We start from the raw sequence: 17,236 nt of genomic DNA on the forward strand, positions 1-17,236 counted from the left end.
AGTATCAGGGACAGAAACAAGTAAATTCCTAATTATTTTGGCAAACTTCTTATTTCAAGCTTAACTTTGTTTACAGCAAATTAATGAGCGTTCTTTCCTGTGGAATTTCCATTCCTCTTAATTATTCACACTTTTCTCTTTTTTCTTGTCTTTGTAGTCAAAAATGCTCTCACACCTCAGCCTGTGTGTTGAGAGGCTGGGGCACAAAATTCCCTTTTCTTTCTGTCATCAAAAATATCTGTGGGCACCTTCTGCCCAAGCTCCATTTACACCTGCCCCGGTTCCACTCTGCAGGTGTGAATTATTGCTGCATAAACCCCCCCTGCAGCAGGGAAAGCAGCAACACCCGAGGGAAGGGAAGCACCAAGGGTTTCTAACCAGAAATCTGCAGTGCCACGCAGAACAACCACAACTTAAAGCTGCCAAATATTTGATGAGTGTACTTTAAAAGCAAAGAGTATTTTTCTCTGATTTCCCAGTTGCATATTGCAGCCAGTATTTCCTTCACCTGCTCAGAATTCGTTCCTGGAATAATTAGAGCAAAGCCCTTTCTTGGAATATGATCCTAAAACTTGTCAAATGGAAAACTTCCCCAGACATCAGCAGGTTCTGCTGGCATTCAGGAATTGGTGGTGGTGTTCAGAATCCTGTTTGTGGATTAACTCCATGGCTTGGGAAGCTACACATTTTTTATTTAACTGATTCTTGTTACTCAATCAGTGCCCAGCATCCTTTGCTGTGCAATGGTTACAGAAATCCAGAGACCAAACACTGCTGGTGACCAAGTAGTTATTACTGTGTATAAAATTAATGTCAGGCTGAATTGTATTATATGAAATCTTCATCTTAGAATGACTTGTTTTATTTAAAACATTTATTTCAATTGTTTAAAGCTGCACAATTATGATGAAACTGCACTATATTGCTTCCAAATGTTATCTGATATATGTTTTCATGAAAACAGTTTACACTTAATTTCATTTTTCCTCTGGAATATTAATCCATCAAAGTCATAACTTCCTCAAGATTATTTTGGCACAGTGCAGAACAGAGATGCGGCCATTTAGTGCTTATTAACACAAACAGTCCTATTATAGCTCTGAGGAATTGGAAATTCCAGAAACAACTAGGGACAGAAAAAAGACAGAAAAAAACTAAATTCCACCTTTCCCGTCTTTTTAATAGTAAAGTTAATTAAGCCCTAGATCTTTACTTGAACAACACCTTGGGTTACATTTTTTTACTATTTAAAAACATTAAAATAAATATGTAAATAAATATGCATAAAATTAGAATCTCAAATGGAAAGTGTCAGTATCAAAAATAAACCTAGGAAAATATCCTAGCTCATGACAATGTCATTAGAGAAGCAGTTCTGTCAGAACTGATATACTTCCCCATGGTAATAATAAATTATTAATAAATTAAAGAAAATAATGTATTTTAGGAGAGAATATGTATTCTTTCCTAGAATATAGGAAAGAAAATTTGTATTCTAGGAAAACACACCTCAAAGAACGCATGGGCAGATTTCCAGGCTGCTCTCCTGCCATCCTGGCTGGGAGCAAATTGTGCCATCACAGAAGGCAGAGTTCAGCATCATCAGCTCAGCTGCCTACATGAGCATCAAACTCATCATTGTTTTTTTCATGTGAACCTTCTTGCAGAGAGTTACAGCACAATTGTTCTGATTTCAGCTTTTCTGTTGGGTAACACGATCATGCAAACATCCTTTGTGCTGCTTCATCCCAGCCCCAGCTCTGTTCCAGATCCAGGGGCTCTGTTTGCCATTTTCAAAAGAACACAAAATGCAAACAGTGCAACAGGAGCAATTTTAGCAGAGTTAGAACATACAGCAAAAGAACAAAGGGAACCATGAGACATCTACAGCACAACAAATTCTTCATTCCCAGCTCTGCCTTTCCTCACTTCTTGTTGTTTGCATCTTAAAAAGTTCTGTCAGCAGAACCTTCCTGCTCCAGAGAGGGGCTCCTAATTTATGAATGGCAGCCAGTTTAGGCAGCTCTGTGGGGTTTCCCTGGCAACAAACCCATCCTAATACTGCAATGAGACCAAACAAATTCCCAGAGTTCTTGCCCCTCCTGCCACACTCTGAGTCAGCAAGGTCGTCCTGGAGAGCTGCTGCCATTTTTCCATTTTTGAGCATCATTCCCCTCCCTGCAGATCCCATTTACCTGCAGTAGGATGCTCACAGACATCAGCCTCCCTTGCTTTTCCCAGGGAAATTATCCCTTAAAAACTCAGCAGAGTGTCTGAACACAGCAGTGCAGGAATTGTGACAAAACCAAGGCCAAACCCATGCAGACAGCAGCACATTTCAAGGGCAGGAACCCCCTCCTGCTCATCACTCCTGCTGATACTGCACCTCCAGACAATACAAGTTTTGCAAAGCTGTGGATTAAAGTGGATTCACTACAAGTACTGCAGCCAAGGATTTTTTCAGGGCTGGTATCCACAAGATGCAGTGTAATGAGTCCCTGTGCTCCATTATTTATGTTATGGTAACACAACACTTTCCAAAAGCATTTGCTTTCCTGTCTGAAAGTATTTTCCTGTGACTGCTGTAGTGAACTTCAAGCCTGAGCTACTTTTTACACATCCAATATCTTCCCAGAAGTGACTGTCATATAAAATATAACTATTGTGGTGGGTTTTTAAAAGATGAACAAGTAGTTTTGTTTTTCCACTTCATGGTCCTGCATTTTCAGTTGCAAAACATATATATGTAAATGAATATATAAACACATATAAATATACCTGTACACACACATATGCATGTACACACACATATTTCACACCCCTTTGTGGTTCCTGAGGCTGCAATTTGATGATTTGTGAGCTGCAGTCTCTGTCTCTCCCATTTCCATTACCCTGGTGTTGCTGGTGCCCCCCAGCTAAACTGGGAGCTTCTGACTGAGGCAGCCAAACCAGGAGAAATCTGGCCCAGAAAAAACTCACACATTAAATACCAAATAAAAATCCAAACCAAGACAAACCTCCCAACCTCCCCCCCACCACCACCCCCAAATCTTTTTGCCTGTTTAGCTCCAGATTGGAGATCAAGGTCTGGCTTTATTTTAAAATGATGACAGTAAGGTTTTAGTCCAACATCACTCACATCAATACTTGCTAATCACCTGAAAGAAATTATTGCTATTGAAATTTTTTCTAAGTAATCCTTCAAATCTTTTGAGGAGTGGTTTTCCAACACCACCATGCCTGGATGCCTGTCCAACTCAGTAGTATTTCTTATAACACTTGCACAAATTCTCTAATAAAAAAGATCTTGTAAAGTCATATAAGTTTACATATTAAAGTCTCCTTGAAAGAGAGACTGTAAAATAGAATTCATGCTTGTAGAGTTGATAATGCATTATTCATCCTACAGGAATGCCTCTATAACAGCAGTCAGAAAGCACAACCAAAGTACTGAAGCTGTTAAACAGAGGGGGGGAAATCACACTACAAAACAAACAAACTAAGAAAAACAAAAACCCCCAAACAAACAAAAAACCCCACATTTTTAAAAACCCACAAAACACTTGGAAACAAGGAAAAAAAATACAAAGTTGGGGTCTCTTTTATGACCTTAATTCACGTCCATTCTGCCCTCACCTGACAGTGCTAGGAACCTTATCTGCAGCAGCAGAGCAGGAGTGTTTGCAGTGCCAGCTCTACAAGCAAAGATCCCATGCACAGAAAAGAGCACAGGAAATGAACATCAAGATGATAAATTGATAATGAAATACAAAAAGTTATTTAAAAAAACCAAAACCTGCAACTATTTGAATTATTTGTAATTCTCTCCATGGCCACAGCAATCTGCAGGCACAGCTGTGAAGTTGCCAAAAAGCTTCTTAATTGAAAGTCTGGCATGTGTTTTTTACTACCTTGCTCACTTTTTAAAATGTGATCTTAATTGCCAAAAATTAGGGGAAAGAACATTACTTGCTTTTGGAGAAAAAAAAGATAATTCTTTTTATGCATTATATGTATGAAGGACAAAATGCCCCAACACAAATGCATTGATATTTGGAACTAAACATTAAAATGCCAACTCCTTAATACCATAACTCCCACCATTTACTTGACCCTTCAAGGTCTCCTTCCTAAGGGATCCTTTCCCTGTTTATCCCAGCCATGAGTTCAGTTCTACAAAGCTGAGCTGTGCTCCAGCAAATGCATTAAATTAAACCCAAGGCAGAGGAATCATCTGCAGATGATCAGGTAACAGCAGCAAGAAACAGTTCCCACTGTGCCCATTTCTCCTTTAGGTCAGTGGCAGATTTCCCAGAAGCAGGAGACAGAGAAGCTTCTTCCCTTTCCATTCCTTGGCAGAAGGATTCCAAATTTTCCCCCTTGAAACTCCTTTGCTGTGGGTTTTTCTGAATGGAAACTTTCCCGCTGTGCTGACAGGCCCAGTAAGTGCTCTCTGTTAGCCTGATTAAATCAAAACCTGATTAAATCAGTCAAAACCTGAGGAGAGATTTTAAATAAATTCACCAGGCTTTGGGTCAGCAAAATGTAAATGAAGTAAAGATGCAGCTCATAGCAATCTGCAAGAAGTGGCTGTTTCTTTACCTCATGGAGCTCAAGGAGAGTGGAAGACATCAGGTCCTCAGTCTCTGATGGAGGTCTAAGAACTTTTCAAATACTACCAAGTATGTTTGAAAGCTTCAATGTGTTCAGTAGAGGCTGGAGTGACATCTTTTCTACATGCTGTAAAAAAACCCCCAATTCTACTTCCTAACATGCTTGGACTTTTCTAAAATATCTAGCAGCCCTACACAGGGTTTTCAGAACAGGCTTGTGTTCTTAAGTATTATTTTCTGGCGGGGAAATTGAAATTTTCTAGTCTGAATTTAAAGCCATTGTCCTGATGAATATAAAAGTAAGATGAAATGGAGGTAAAAATAAAAACCCCCATGGATATTTGAGTTTAGTTATGTAGCACTCTGATTTCACTTTCTTACCTCTCCCTTCCCCAAGAACCATTTCCATCCCCCAGCCTGGGGTTTGGGAGCCTGGCAGTAACACAGGGGCACAGTGTGTGCTGCAGTCTGCTGAGAAGACACATGCTCAACATCCCAATTTTCAGGAAATATCCCAGATCTTAATTGGCCTGCAGTTAGTGTGGCTGAGGAAATAGGTTCTTAATTTGTCTGGCTCCAGCAGAAATGTTTTTCAGGTTAACTCAGTAGAGAAAGGGTATTTGATAGGAGACATTTCCTTCTTCAGGACTGGAGTTAAAATGATGCTGGAATGGGTAAACAGCAGCCACAAAGCAGGTCTAACATTTCAGATCATGCTGTTGTGACTCTTTGGGGCTCTTGCCTGTACCAGGGAGCACAGAGCAGAGTGAGGAGGGAACAGACAGAGCCACAGAGCCTGGTGCACCCCATGGAACCCCCCAAGCACCTGGCCTGTCCCTGCTCTTTGGGAGGGGCACAAGGGGCACTGTGCCAGCCCAGAGTGAGCAGCCCCAGCGTGTGCAGTGATGCAGCTCCGCCCTGGCAGCGCTCAGCTCCCTGCCAGGGCTGCGGGCTGAGCTCCAGGGACTGCAGCCAGGGCAGCACAGCGATGTCTGCTGCAGACTGCACCACCTCCGTGCCTCATTTCACAGCTGAAACAGCAGCACCACCTCCTCTGCCCCCGGGCTTTTCCAGCCTGGCTCTCACAGGCAGGTGAGAGCGGGAGTGAGCCCTGGCTGCCCTGCACTTCTGGTGACTGCACCTCTGGGTGGTTTTAAGTGCTATACTCTTGAGTGTCTGACATGGCAGGGTCAGCAAGGATGTGGGCTGAGGAACAAAACACCAGACACTCGTTTTCTTCTCATTTCTCTCATTACTGTGTTATGCTGAAGTAATGTACTGCAGCATTTTTTTTTCCCAGGAATTTCATGAATGTTTCTTTTTTTCTTCCAGCTACGACGAATGTGTGGGGCCAGGAGCAACACAGATATATATTCCCACAGATGATCCCCCCCCATATTCCCTGACGGACCCTTACCAAAGAATTGAAACACCTGGAAACATCTGTAGCGGGCAGGAGGAGGGGGCAGCCCGTGCCGCAGGGCGGCTGCGGGAGCCGGGCCCGGCCCTGGCCGTCATCTCCCGGTGCGGGGAGCGGGACAGCGGCGTGTGAGCACGGCGTGTGGGCACGGCGTGTGGGCACAGCGTGTGGGCACGGCGTGTGGGCACGGCGTGTGGGCACGGCGTGTGGGCATCGGCGTGTGGGCATCGGCGTGTGGGCACGGCGTGTGGGCATCGGCGTGTGGGCATCGGCGTGTGGGCACGGCGTGTGGGCATCGGCGTGTGGGCACGGCGTGTGGGCACGGCGTGTGTCCGAGGGGACACCGAACACCCTCCGCTGACACCGAACGCCCCGCTGCCCATCGGGCCCCAGCACCGCAGTGACAGCGCCGCTTTCCTGCGCCTCTTCTGAAGAACTCAGACCAACAGAAGAATAAAGCCTCTGGAAGTTTTACCGATTTTATATCTTTAAACAGGGATGTAATGGCACCCCTGTGAATCCCAATGGGATTTTTTTTTTACAGTGAATTTTGCAAGTTTACATAAATTTCCCCGTTTGTGCTTCAAAGTGTTCCATGGCATCACGCAGCATAAAAGAGCAGCCGAGACAAGAAGGGCATCTGACCTCTCTGAAGCATTGCAGAACCCATTGAAATTAGCCACTCATAACGAAGATAAATGTTATCCAGTAAAGCCTACTTGCTGATTTTATGATACTTTGCATGTTTTAGAACAGATGGAGAAAGAAGAGCCTTTTGTTGTCATTGCAGGTGTCACTAGTACAGCTCATTCGGTGTATTGACAACAAAGCATTTTTAAATAACTCTTTGTCTGTGTGTTTCAGTAGAAAAAGCACTGGCTAAAAAAAAAGATTTTTATCAGTACCACTAGAAACAAAAGGAAAAAAAAAATTAATATTCACATTATTCCTTTGGTACCAGGCTTTCCCGGCCATTGCAAACCTGTTGCAAGTTTTCCTCAAAAGCCACCACGCACCACGGGTGGAGGAGAGTGGCGCTGGGTCCCCAGGTGCAGCACGGCGGGGCAGGCGGGAGCTGCGCGTCCTCGCCGGCCTCGCTGCAGCCAGGGGCAGGCACAGCCACCCCAGAGGGTGCTGCAGGCCGGCTCCGCACACGGCTGCACTCCCAGACACAATCCCGGCTCTTTTCCCGTGAGGAGCACTCTGTGAGTGTTCCCGGGTGAGCTCTGGGAGCGGTGTGAGCGCCGTGCAAACAGAGACACCGGGCTGGGCTCAGTAACAGAGCCTCAGGGGCCTCGGAGCGTTCCCAGCTTTAGAGAAGGGACCAGGAAAAGGAACCCAACGAGTGAGGCCAGGACACTGGGCTGGCAGTGCGTGGGTCCCCGGCGGTGTGCCAGGCCAGTGGGAGCTCAGCTCAGGCACAGCAGGGCAGGGGCAGTGGGAGCTCAGCTCAGGCACGGCAGGGCCGGGCCACAGCGGGGCCGGGGCAGTTGGAGCTCAGCTCAGGCCCGGCAGGGCCGGGGCAGTTGGAGCTCAGCTGAGGCACGGGAGGGCCGGGGCAGTTGGAGCTCACCTCAGGCACGGCAGGGCCGGGGCAGTTGGAGCTCAGCCCAGGCACGGCAGGGCCGGGGCAGTTGGAGCTCAGCTCAGGCACGGCAGGGCCGGGCCACAGCGGGGCCGGGCCACAGCGGGAGCTCAGCTCAGGCACGGCGGGGCCGGGGCACAGCGGGGCCGGGGCAGTGGGAGCTCAGCTCAGGCACGGCGGGGCCGGGGCACAGCAAGACCTCGTCCCCAGGCCCGGCCGGGGCTGCACTCGCCGGAGCCTCCCCTGCACCAGCCCGGCCAGAGGGGACCGAGTGTGGCACCGAGGGCCTCCCAGAATGGGCACTGGCTCTGCGGCGGGCAGGGTAGCGGGCACCCAGCCCCTCATGGGCACCCCTTGCCGCTTTTCCCCTCCCGGAGCCGCTGGCCGAGCCCCAGGCGCCCGCAGGGCCCAGCTCCCGGGGCTGGGGCTGGGTTTGAGGGACAGCGCATCCCCCAGCCTCGGTCTGCTCATCCTGAGCTGGGCACGATCCATGGGTGGGACAGGAGCATCTGCTTCCCCCATTCCTTTGTGTGGAAAGCAAAAAAAAAATGTTGCAAGATTCACACTAGGGGCCAGTCCCGACATCCAACAGCAGGCGGCCAAGGAGATGTTTCTGTCTATCGCCTGAAAAATCCCAACAGAGTTGGGATCTTGTTGTTCACTTCTGCCTGGAAAGTCCTTTTCCTCATCTGAAATAGTCCCATTCCTCATCTGAAATAGTCCCATTCCTCTTCTAACATAGTCCCATTCCGTGTCTGAAAGCTTCTGTGTGTCTGGCCTAGAACACACTACCCACATGAGAGCAAGGAGAGCTCAACCCTGTGCTTTCCTTGGGACTTTCCCCTGGAAAACTTCTTTGCTGTGTTGTTTTGAAATGTGTTACTGCAGGGAATGCATTCTACATTTTAAAGTAATTTTTAAGTTCTGTGTCTAATGGCAAACCCCAGGGTGAGTCTGGGTGCTGGCAGGAAGCAGAACTGGCTGCCAGCACATCAACAGCAGGGATGGAGCTCCAGCCAGCCCTTGGGGCTCCATCTGGGACCAGGGACAGGAGCCAAGGAGCTGTGGCAGGGGAGCAGAGTTATCACAGGCTCATCTCCAGGAAATTTCTTAGAGGCATTTTCACTAACATACAAAAAAAAAAAAAAAGTTTTTTACACAGAGAAAATGGACTTCATTTTCTATCCCCACTAAAGGATATGTAAAGCTCAGTACAGTAAATATGTAATGGTGTTTAAAAGGAAGCAGCATCCAAATTATTAAAATTGCGCTTGGATTTTCTGTAAATACTAAATAATTTTCAACTGTAATCATCATTTCTACACTCCAAAGATTGACACAATTACAATTAATACTTAGATGGGAAGTAATTATATGGTTCTTACTGCTATATAAATTATACCATTACTGAGTCATATGCACATGATGAGATATAAGGTAAGCATGCATTTTTTGCTAAGTAGATGACAGTAAATATGTATGTTGCTAAAATGAGACAATTCTTTTGCAGTTCAGCAAGATTTTCAATATTCTCAGTACACTACACCCAAAAGAACAAAAATTCACCATTTTGCACTGCAGAACTGCTGGCACGCATTGCTAGAAGGTAAGGCTCTATTTCACATTTGTGTTTTTAACAGGGAGAGCTTCTCCTCTCCATAAAGTTTTCATTTCAACAGCGATGGCATGCACAGCACCCTGCAATGAGAGAAACAACCCTCTGCCCCAGCTCAGAGGGGCAGAGATGCACAGAAGTGCCTCAGTCAGGTTTACTGGCAGGGCAGTGGGCAGAGAGGGAAGCACAGGGGGCTCTGTGCAGAATGGGATTGCAGAATGGGATTGGCTTCCATCTGCCTTTTGTTTTCTAATCACTTCTAGTTTTGAAATTTTGAAGTGAATTGTTTTTATACTTGTGTGCTTTGTGAAACCCGCCTTAGCCTTTTTGATCAAGGAGGAGAGTTTGGATGCAGTTGGGTCCAGAAGTGCCCTGCAGGGGAACCAGGCTCTGCTGGGACTTCTCTGTGTGGATCCACCTCTGCCTTCTCTGGTGGCATATGGGAGCCTTCCTTGGTCACCACTCAGGCTAAGTTTAGCCATAGCCACTGACCTTTGGGGATGGTGGGTGTGCTGTGACACCCAGCTGCCCTTTTTCAGCAGAAAAAGGGGTGTCCTGTTCAGCTCGTGCATGGGGACTTACTTCCCCTCAGTATTTCTGCATTTAATATCCTTGGTGTGCAGCTCCAGCTCTAGGTGGCCTGGGGCTTCCTGGGATTTTGCAGTGCTGGGGTTGCACTCCAGCAACCCAGATGCTTTGGGAGCTCTGCCTGTGCAGATAAGTCCTGGCTGCTGTCACAGACACTGCCTGTCCTTTCCAGCTTAGGTCAGGGTGTCACGTCTTAAATTTGTCGCTTAAAAATGTGTGCTGACTGCTGACTGTGCTCTTAAAGGCCAGCTGCAGTCTGAGCGTGTGCTTTGGAGTGGCCCACTGTGCTGGTGATCCTGGGCTGCTCTCACCTCATGATCAACTTTCCCCATGGTGGTGGGGGCACGGGTGCTATGCCAGCCTTGCAAACAGAGCTTGGGCCGTGCAGTTGTGTGCCAGGAGCAGGGATTGTGCTTTCAGCTGAGGCAATGCTTTGTCCTTTGCAGGTCTTTGATCCCCAACTGAGTCATCGCTGACTTGATTCAAGATGCCCCCCATCGGAGGCCCTGCAGGCTACACTCCTCCTGAAGGAGGATGGGGATGGGCTGTGGTCGTCGGAGCCTTCATTTCCATTGGCTTTTCCTATGCCTTCCCCAAATCTATCACAGTGTTCTTCAAAGAAATTGAGGTCATCTTCAATGCCTCCAGCAGCAAAGTGTCCTGGATCTCCTCCATCATGCTGGCTGTTATGTATGCAGGAGGTAAGTGGGGTGGAGGCAGTGGTACTTGTGCTCCTGCATCACAGCACAAGATGCTGCTCTCCTGCTGGGACTGGTGATTCCCACCTGGCTGTGGTGACAACTACCAAAATTTTGCTAACACTTTGAATTCTCTCCTTATCTGAGAGCAAAACCTCCCTTAATGAGTTTTCTTAAAGGAGGCTGCTCAGAAAGTTCCATTTAATGCCCAGAATGCAAAAACCGGGTTAATGTGTCCTCTGCAAAGCTGTAAAATCTTTCCAGGGAATTATGACTTGTGTAATTCTGCCCTTGTCCTTGTTACAGTGAGTTGCAGGTGCTGTGTCTACTCCCAGCATCCTCCTGAAGGCCAGGGAGCTGCTCTGCCACATGTGGCAATGTGGCAACTCTGCTCTTAGGGGCACTTTCAGATAAGACATTGATTTTTTATTTTTTTTTTCAATTCAGGGAATAGTGGGTGTATGTAGACATCTGTCCTCAGTTTCTTGTCAGCACAGTTGTGCTTGGAGTGCACTGAAGCCTTGTGCCACATGTTACTGCTTGCTGGTGCCAAGCAGTGCTGTAGGCAGCTTGTGCTGATTGAGAATGGGAGTGTACACTGGAAGTGCAGAGACACGAGCAGAATAAGGCAAACCCACATAAACTAAAACAGCTCCACTCCCTCCCCTGTCCTTCAGAAGCTGCCTTTTGAAGACTTTTAACTCTCTAGCTGAGTACTTCATGCATGTTTTTATGGGCAAACAGCATGCAGTGTTCCTGGTCTCCAGAGCCTGGGGTCTTGTATGTGCCTGCAAACACAGTCTTGTGCTGGGCTGAAAGAAACACTGTGAGCCTGCTGTTGTGGCCACTTCAGAGGCAAGTGGGAGCTTGTCCCTGCTGCCAGTCCCCAGCTGGCAGGTTGCCTGCAGCCTTGTTGGATTTGTGCATCCAAAGGAGCTGACGTCAGCTCCCGGCTGAGCACGAGGCCTTTCCTCTGCAGGCTCTGCTTTGTCCTCGCTCAGCTGGCGAAGCGACCAGCACGTTTCCCTGCTCCAGTGTTGTAACAAGCTTGTAAACCCTGTACCTGCCTTAATGAGACCCAATCTGGGCCATTCCTCCTCTCCCAATAGCTCAGAGCTGGCTCTTCTGGGGGCACTGTCTGGAGCTGCCTGGCAGCAGGGGTAAGAGCTCCCTCCTCCAGTACTGGACTAGCAGTTGTCCCCGTGTCCCCCTCCCTCCATGATGATTCTGTCCCTCCTGCTTTCACTGAGCTGTAGCCATTAAATTCCAGCAGCTGCTGGTCTTGGTCTGCTTGGCCATATGCTGGTGGCAGAGATGCTGAAAGTACCCCAGATCTACCTGGGTGCATTTTTCCCTAGAAGGTGGTCAAGTACTGAACAGGCTTCCCAGAACAGTGGCCACAGCCCCAAGGCTGCCAGAGCTCAAGGAGCATTTTGGACAATTCTCTCAAGCAGAAGGTGGGATTGTTGGGCTTGTCCTTCGAAGAGCCAGGAGCTGGACTCGATCCTTGAGGATCGCTTCCATCTCAGAACTTTTTATTCATCCCCCAGCTGCTGAAGCACTGGAATTGCTGCTGCCCCATTCATTGCTGCCTGAAACCAGACCCTTTACAGAGTCTGAACTGGAGCAGTCCCAGTGTGCATCCCATTTTCCCTGTCTCCTAGGACACCTGCCTGCTTGGAGGCTGAAAAAGTAGTTCATCCTCTGGAGTAGTAAAATCTCACAGAGCTGGGGCAGCTTCTGTCCTGGCTAGGGCTAGGTGTGAGGAAGCAGCACATTTCCCTCCAGCTGCCCTGTGCAGTCACCATCAGGATGCATGGATGTCATGGTGTCAAATGCTCCTTTGTCAGCCCCATGTTGGGATTAGATTCCATTATTTACGTGTTTTTGGCAGCTTGAGCAATCAAGTTCGATCAGGTAACGTTTAGTCAAAAACACTTCCAGTGAATCTAGCAAACAGGTATGGGTATTGTTTTCCTTTAGAAAAGGGGGGGATGAGGAGAATTGCCCCTAGAGTACCTGGCACTGCCCAGCTGCGTGGCTTCCTGCTGATTGCCCTGTGGAGCCTGCTGTTTTCAGGGGGACTTCCCGGAAGAAAGGCTGTGGCTGCATTTAGACTCTTCAGGGCCATCACATTTGCTGAGTTCAAGGTTCAGGTTTTGCAAAGTGCTGAGTGCTCTGTGCACCTTGTGGTGTGGCAGCTCCCAGGTGCTGCTGCTGCCCCCTCTCACAGGAGCCAGAGCCATGGCCCATCCCTGGTGGCATTGCACTGGAGCTTCTGGTAGCAGAGAGCAGAATGCTGTGAGGCTGGGAGCAGGCTCTGCAGCACCAAGGCTTCTGTAACCTGCTCCAGACTTTGTTTAAACTGGGCAAAAAGGTCAAGTACCGTCCAAGGACCCATGAATAACATGTTGACAACCTCTCTGTCTGTTAATGGCAGAGCAAGGTCTGTTAATATTCAATGGATGTTCATTCAGTGAATTTAAATACATTTTAGTGTCTGTAGAGCATGCTTGGCAGTCTCTAATCACTGTTTGCTTTGGATTAAAGCGCCTGATACTGAAGCACTTAAAAGGGCAATTGGCCCCTGTCTGCATTAGGGATAGCAGTGAAAACAGAAGCACCCCTTCTCCTGGGGCACTGCTGCTCCTCCCCAAGCCCTGAGGAGCTCCACTTGCTCACAGAGAAGGTGTTTCCTCACAGCTTCATCTGGTCTTGCTCAGAAACCTCTGTCAGGAGATGTGCAGTTGCTTTGTGGTTGAGACCCCAGCTCATGGTGAGTGGGTGGCTGCAAGCAGGGCAGAGCCCCCAGTGCAGCATGAGGCAGGTGGCTTTGGCCTGTCCCAAAGCCCTGTCTCTGGGGGCAGGTGGTGGCCGGGCAGCTCCTCTTTCAGCCCACAGAAGGCAACTTGCTCACAGAAGTCAAAGCTTTCTGTGTTTCCATAATTTTCTCTCTCTTATTGGTTGGTTTAGATTAGATATTTAGGAAGAAATTCTTCCATGAGGATGATGAGGCCCTGGCACAGAGAAGCCTAGAAAAGCTGTGTCTTCTCCATCCCTGGAAATGGCCAAGAGCGGGTTGGATTGCAGCAACCTGTTCTAGTAGGAAATGTGCCTGCCCAGGGCAAGGAGCTGGAACAAGATGATCTTTAAGGTCCCTTCCAACCCAAACCATTTTGTGATTCTCTTGTCTCCAGCTGCCTCTGAACCTTCTGTCCTTTCCCCTTACCCCGGTTCACTCCCTGGGAGAAACAAAGCTATGTGAAAGCTGGAATCATCTGGCAGTAAAGATGCAGTGTGCTTGTGTGTGTATTTGGTCTGTCATGCAAAGATAACTCCTCTCTGGTGCATCTCCTTTGTTTGCCCAGGTCCCATCAGCAGCATCCTGGTGAACAAGTACGGCAGCCGGCCCATCATACTGGTAGGCGGCTGCCTCTCCGGCTTAGGGCTGACCGCAGCCTCCTTCTGCAACACGGTGGAGGGGCTCTACTTCTGTATTGGGGTCATAGGGGGTAAGTGACAGCTCTGCCCTAGTGGGGCAGTGAAAGGAGCAACTTCAACCCAGTAATTATGAGTTGATGTCTGAATTTGCATGAGTTCTGGTTCTTGTCGCTGCCTGGGTGCCTCTTTAGCTGGCAGCAGGGGCTGACTCCTGCTTACGCCAGCTGGGAAGTGGGTGAGTCAGTTGTTGGAATGGACTGTCTGGGGCACTGGTGGAATCACCATCCCTGGAAGTGTTCAAAAAGCATGTGGATGTCACACTTGGGGCATGGGTTAATGGGGACCTGGCAGTGCTGGGGGGATGGTTGGATTCCATTTTCTTAGAGGACTTTTCTAACCTAAATGATTCCATGATTCTAAGTTGGAAATGGAGCTGTGAACTCCCCAGAAGTAAAACCCCACTTGTCCTACTAGCCCTTCTGCCAGTGCTGCTGGAGGCACCCCAGACTTGAGCCCCTTATCTCTCTCCTGCAGGTCTTGGACTTGCCTTCAACCTGAACCCTGCCTTAACCATGATTGGCAAGTACTTCTTTAAGAGGCGTCCACTGGCCAATGGGCTGGCAATGGCAGGCAGCCCTGTCTTCCTCTCTACCCTGGCACCCCTCAACCAGTTCTTCTTTGGCATATTTGGCTGGCGTGGCAGCTTCCTCATCCTGGGTAGCCTCCTGCTGAACTGCTGCGTGGCTGGATCCCTGATGCGGCCCATAGGTCCCAAGCCAGTTCAGAAGAAAGAGACCAATAAGGAAGCACAGCAGGAGGATGGGAAAGCGGGGAAAAAGGATGATGGTGACACCAGCACAGACCTCACTGATGGAAAGGCCAAGCAAGAGAAGGGCTCAGTCTTCAAGACAATCAACAAATTCTTGGACCTGACTCTATTCAAACACAGGGGCTTCCTGCTCTATCTGTCAGGCAATGTAATAATGTTCTTCGGGTTGTTTGCTCCCTTGGTCTTCCTCAGCAATTATGCAAAGAGCAAGAAGATTCCTAGTGACTCGGCAGCCTTCCTGCTCTCCATACTGGCCTTTGTGGACATGTTTGCCAGACCTTCCATGGGACTGGTGGCAAACACCAAGTGGGTCAGACCCCGCATCCAATATTTCTTTGCCATTGCTATTATTTACAATGGTGTTTGCCACATCTTGCTCCCCATGTCCCCCAACTATACTGGCTTCTGCATTTATGCTGGCTTCTTTGGCTACGCCTTTGGCTGGCTGAGCTCGGTTCTCTTTGAGACCCTGATGGACCTGGTGGGAGCTCAGCGGTTCTCCAGTGCTGTTGGCCTGGTGACCATCGTGGAGTGCTGCCCTGTTCTTCTGGGACCCCCTGTGCTAGGTAGGATGTGCTGTGCCTGGAGAACTCACTTGAGGGCATGGTTTTAGTGGGGTGGTGCTGGGTTGGTGATTGAACTTTGATCTTAAAGGTCTTTCCCAACCTTAATGATTCTATGGTTCTTTGAGTCTGGCTGTCCTACCTGGACTTGCTGAGTGGTGGTGGGTTCCCTTGAGCCATGGGCAGCCCATGGCACTGGGGCAGTAGTCTGTAGACCACTGAGGAATGGCCAAGGAAGTGGGATCTGAACCCGTGGCACAGGGTAGGGGAGCAGGGAGTAAAGGAATGTGGGACAGGTCCTTGTCTGAATGTGAGGGTGATGGGCTTGGGCTGCTCTTGGGAATATCTTCATGACCTGGAGCTGCTTTGGGGGCTTCTTGCTGAACTGTACACTCTTGTCTTTTAGGGAAACTCAATGACATGTATGGTGACTACAAGTACACATACTGGGCCTGTGGGGTTGTCCTGATCATCGCCGGGACCTACCTCTTCATCGGGATGGGCATCAACTATCGCCTGGTGGCCAAGGAGGAGAAAGCGAAGAAGGAAAGGATGGAGGATGAGACCAACACTGATGAGGCTGGGAAGAAGAAAGAGGAAAAAGCTGATGCAGCCTCCTCACCTCAGAAGAATGTCAAAGAGCAGGAGAGCCGCATGTGAGGGACCAGTCTTTATCCCAGAGCGCCGGGGAAGTGCTGCTGCCCTGGTGTGGCAGCCAGGGCAGAGCTCTGCTGGCACTGGGGGGCTGTAAGAAGTGTTTAAACCAGGTGTTCATTTTAAAACAGGCTCTGAATTGTCTTTCCATCTGTGTTAAAGGTAACAGGACTACACATGCAGTATCCTCGTGTGTCCAGGGGCAGGGGGCTTTTATAGGCTGGCTTTTTAATAGTAACATGAATGTACTAATATGTGCCTTACAGCCTCCATATCTAGCTGAATCTGAACGAGCCTTAACTCTAAACTGTGCTTTAGCTTGGGTTGGGGGGCGGGGGGATATGTGTGTGTTTTGGGGAGTTTTCTTGTTAAAAAGCCATAAAAAGCAGGATACTGGATTTGTTGAAGCACAATGGGCTTCAGGGCCAGCCCTGGATGAATACTGCTTCATACACTTCTTACTGCAGGTCCTCTGCAGGGGAGATGCAGGCATGGGGCAAGGTGCTCCTTAACCCTCATGCCCAGTGCCTCCCGGCTCTTTAGGTGGTCTTTAGGCATTTGTTTTGAAAACACTTTAGCTATTGTAGTTGTTTAAAATCTCTGTTTTTGTAGTTGTTCTCTCATGGGATGTTCAGGTTGAAGAAAGATGGCTGGGGTTCTTGTTGGGCAGTGTCACCCACTCCAGGGCTGTGGCAGCCCTGCTTGCCCAAGCCTTCCTTGGGGACTGTTGGAGTCCCCCCTGCCTCCCCACTCTGCCTCAATAGTGCCTCTTCTCAGCCCAGTGCCAGGTGATGTGAAATGGGCTCAGGTTGTGCTGCTGGCATTCACGCTGCTGGTGGCTGTGCTGGCCCATCCTGCCCATGGATGCTTCCACCAGAGCATCCCATCCAGCCAGGTGTTTTGGGTGCCTGGCCTTGGGCAGAGCGGTGAGGTGAGTGGAGATGGTACATCCCTGAGACTTTTTCTGCTTTTGCTCTTTTATCTGTTAGAGAAACCTCTTTTACTTGCTTCTGTTCAACTGAGATCTTAAGGCAGTGGGTGCTGAACCTCTCACATCTAGGACACCTAAGGGGGAGGAAAGAATTTGTACGTATTTATTTTTTAGTGTTGGAAAATATCTCAACGTACATGGAGCAGGTTAATGGCTCTCAAGTTCTAGTAATGTTGAGCAGAATTCATGTTAAGAGGCTTGAGTTTTTTCAAATAAACTTGTTTTTTTTACAATTTACC

The 17,236-nt window shown here is 48.6% G+C and overlaps 2 protein-coding genes across 3 annotated transcripts in view; both read left to right on the plus strand.

Moving 5' to 3' along the window:
* Positions 1-6,240, plus strand: part of BEAN1 (brain expressed associated with NEDD4 1) — a 52,924-nt gene extending 46,684 nt beyond the window's left edge. Inside the window, exon 5 of the mRNA XM_063167540.1 lies at positions 5,946-6,240. Within this exon, the coding sequence (XP_063023610.1) occupies positions 5,946-6,165 (220 nt within the window). The 3' untranslated portion in view covers positions 6,166-6,240. The remainder of the gene's footprint in view (positions 1-5,945) is intronic.
* A 2,961-nt stretch (positions 6,241-9,201) lies between these two features.
* Positions 9,202-17,197, plus strand: LOC134424103 (monocarboxylate transporter 1-like). Of its 2 annotated transcripts, XM_063167598.1 has the most exons (5): positions 9,202-9,224; positions 10,268-10,522; positions 13,888-14,031; positions 14,495-15,355; positions 15,759-17,197. In XM_063167598.1, the coding sequence occupies exons 2-5, from the start codon at positions 10,309-10,311 to the stop codon at positions 16,010-16,012; spliced, it is 1,473 nt and encodes a 490-aa protein (XP_063023668.1). In that variant the 5' UTR covers positions 9,202-9,224; positions 10,268-10,308; the 3' UTR covers positions 16,013-17,197. The 2 variants fall into 2 exon arrangements, with proteins under 2 accessions (XP_063023668.1, XP_063023667.1); XM_063167597.1 differs by lacking the exon at positions 9,202-9,224 and having other exon boundaries at positions 10,109-10,522.
* The last annotated feature ends 39 nt before the right edge of the window (positions 17,198-17,236 follow it).

Source organism: Melospiza melodia, chromosome 13 (assembly GCF_035770615.1).
Source record: "Melospiza melodia melodia isolate bMelMel2 chromosome 13, bMelMel2.pri, whole genome shotgun sequence".
NCBI classification, from domain to species: Eukaryota; Metazoa; Chordata; class Aves; order Passeriformes; family Passerellidae; genus Melospiza; species Melospiza melodia.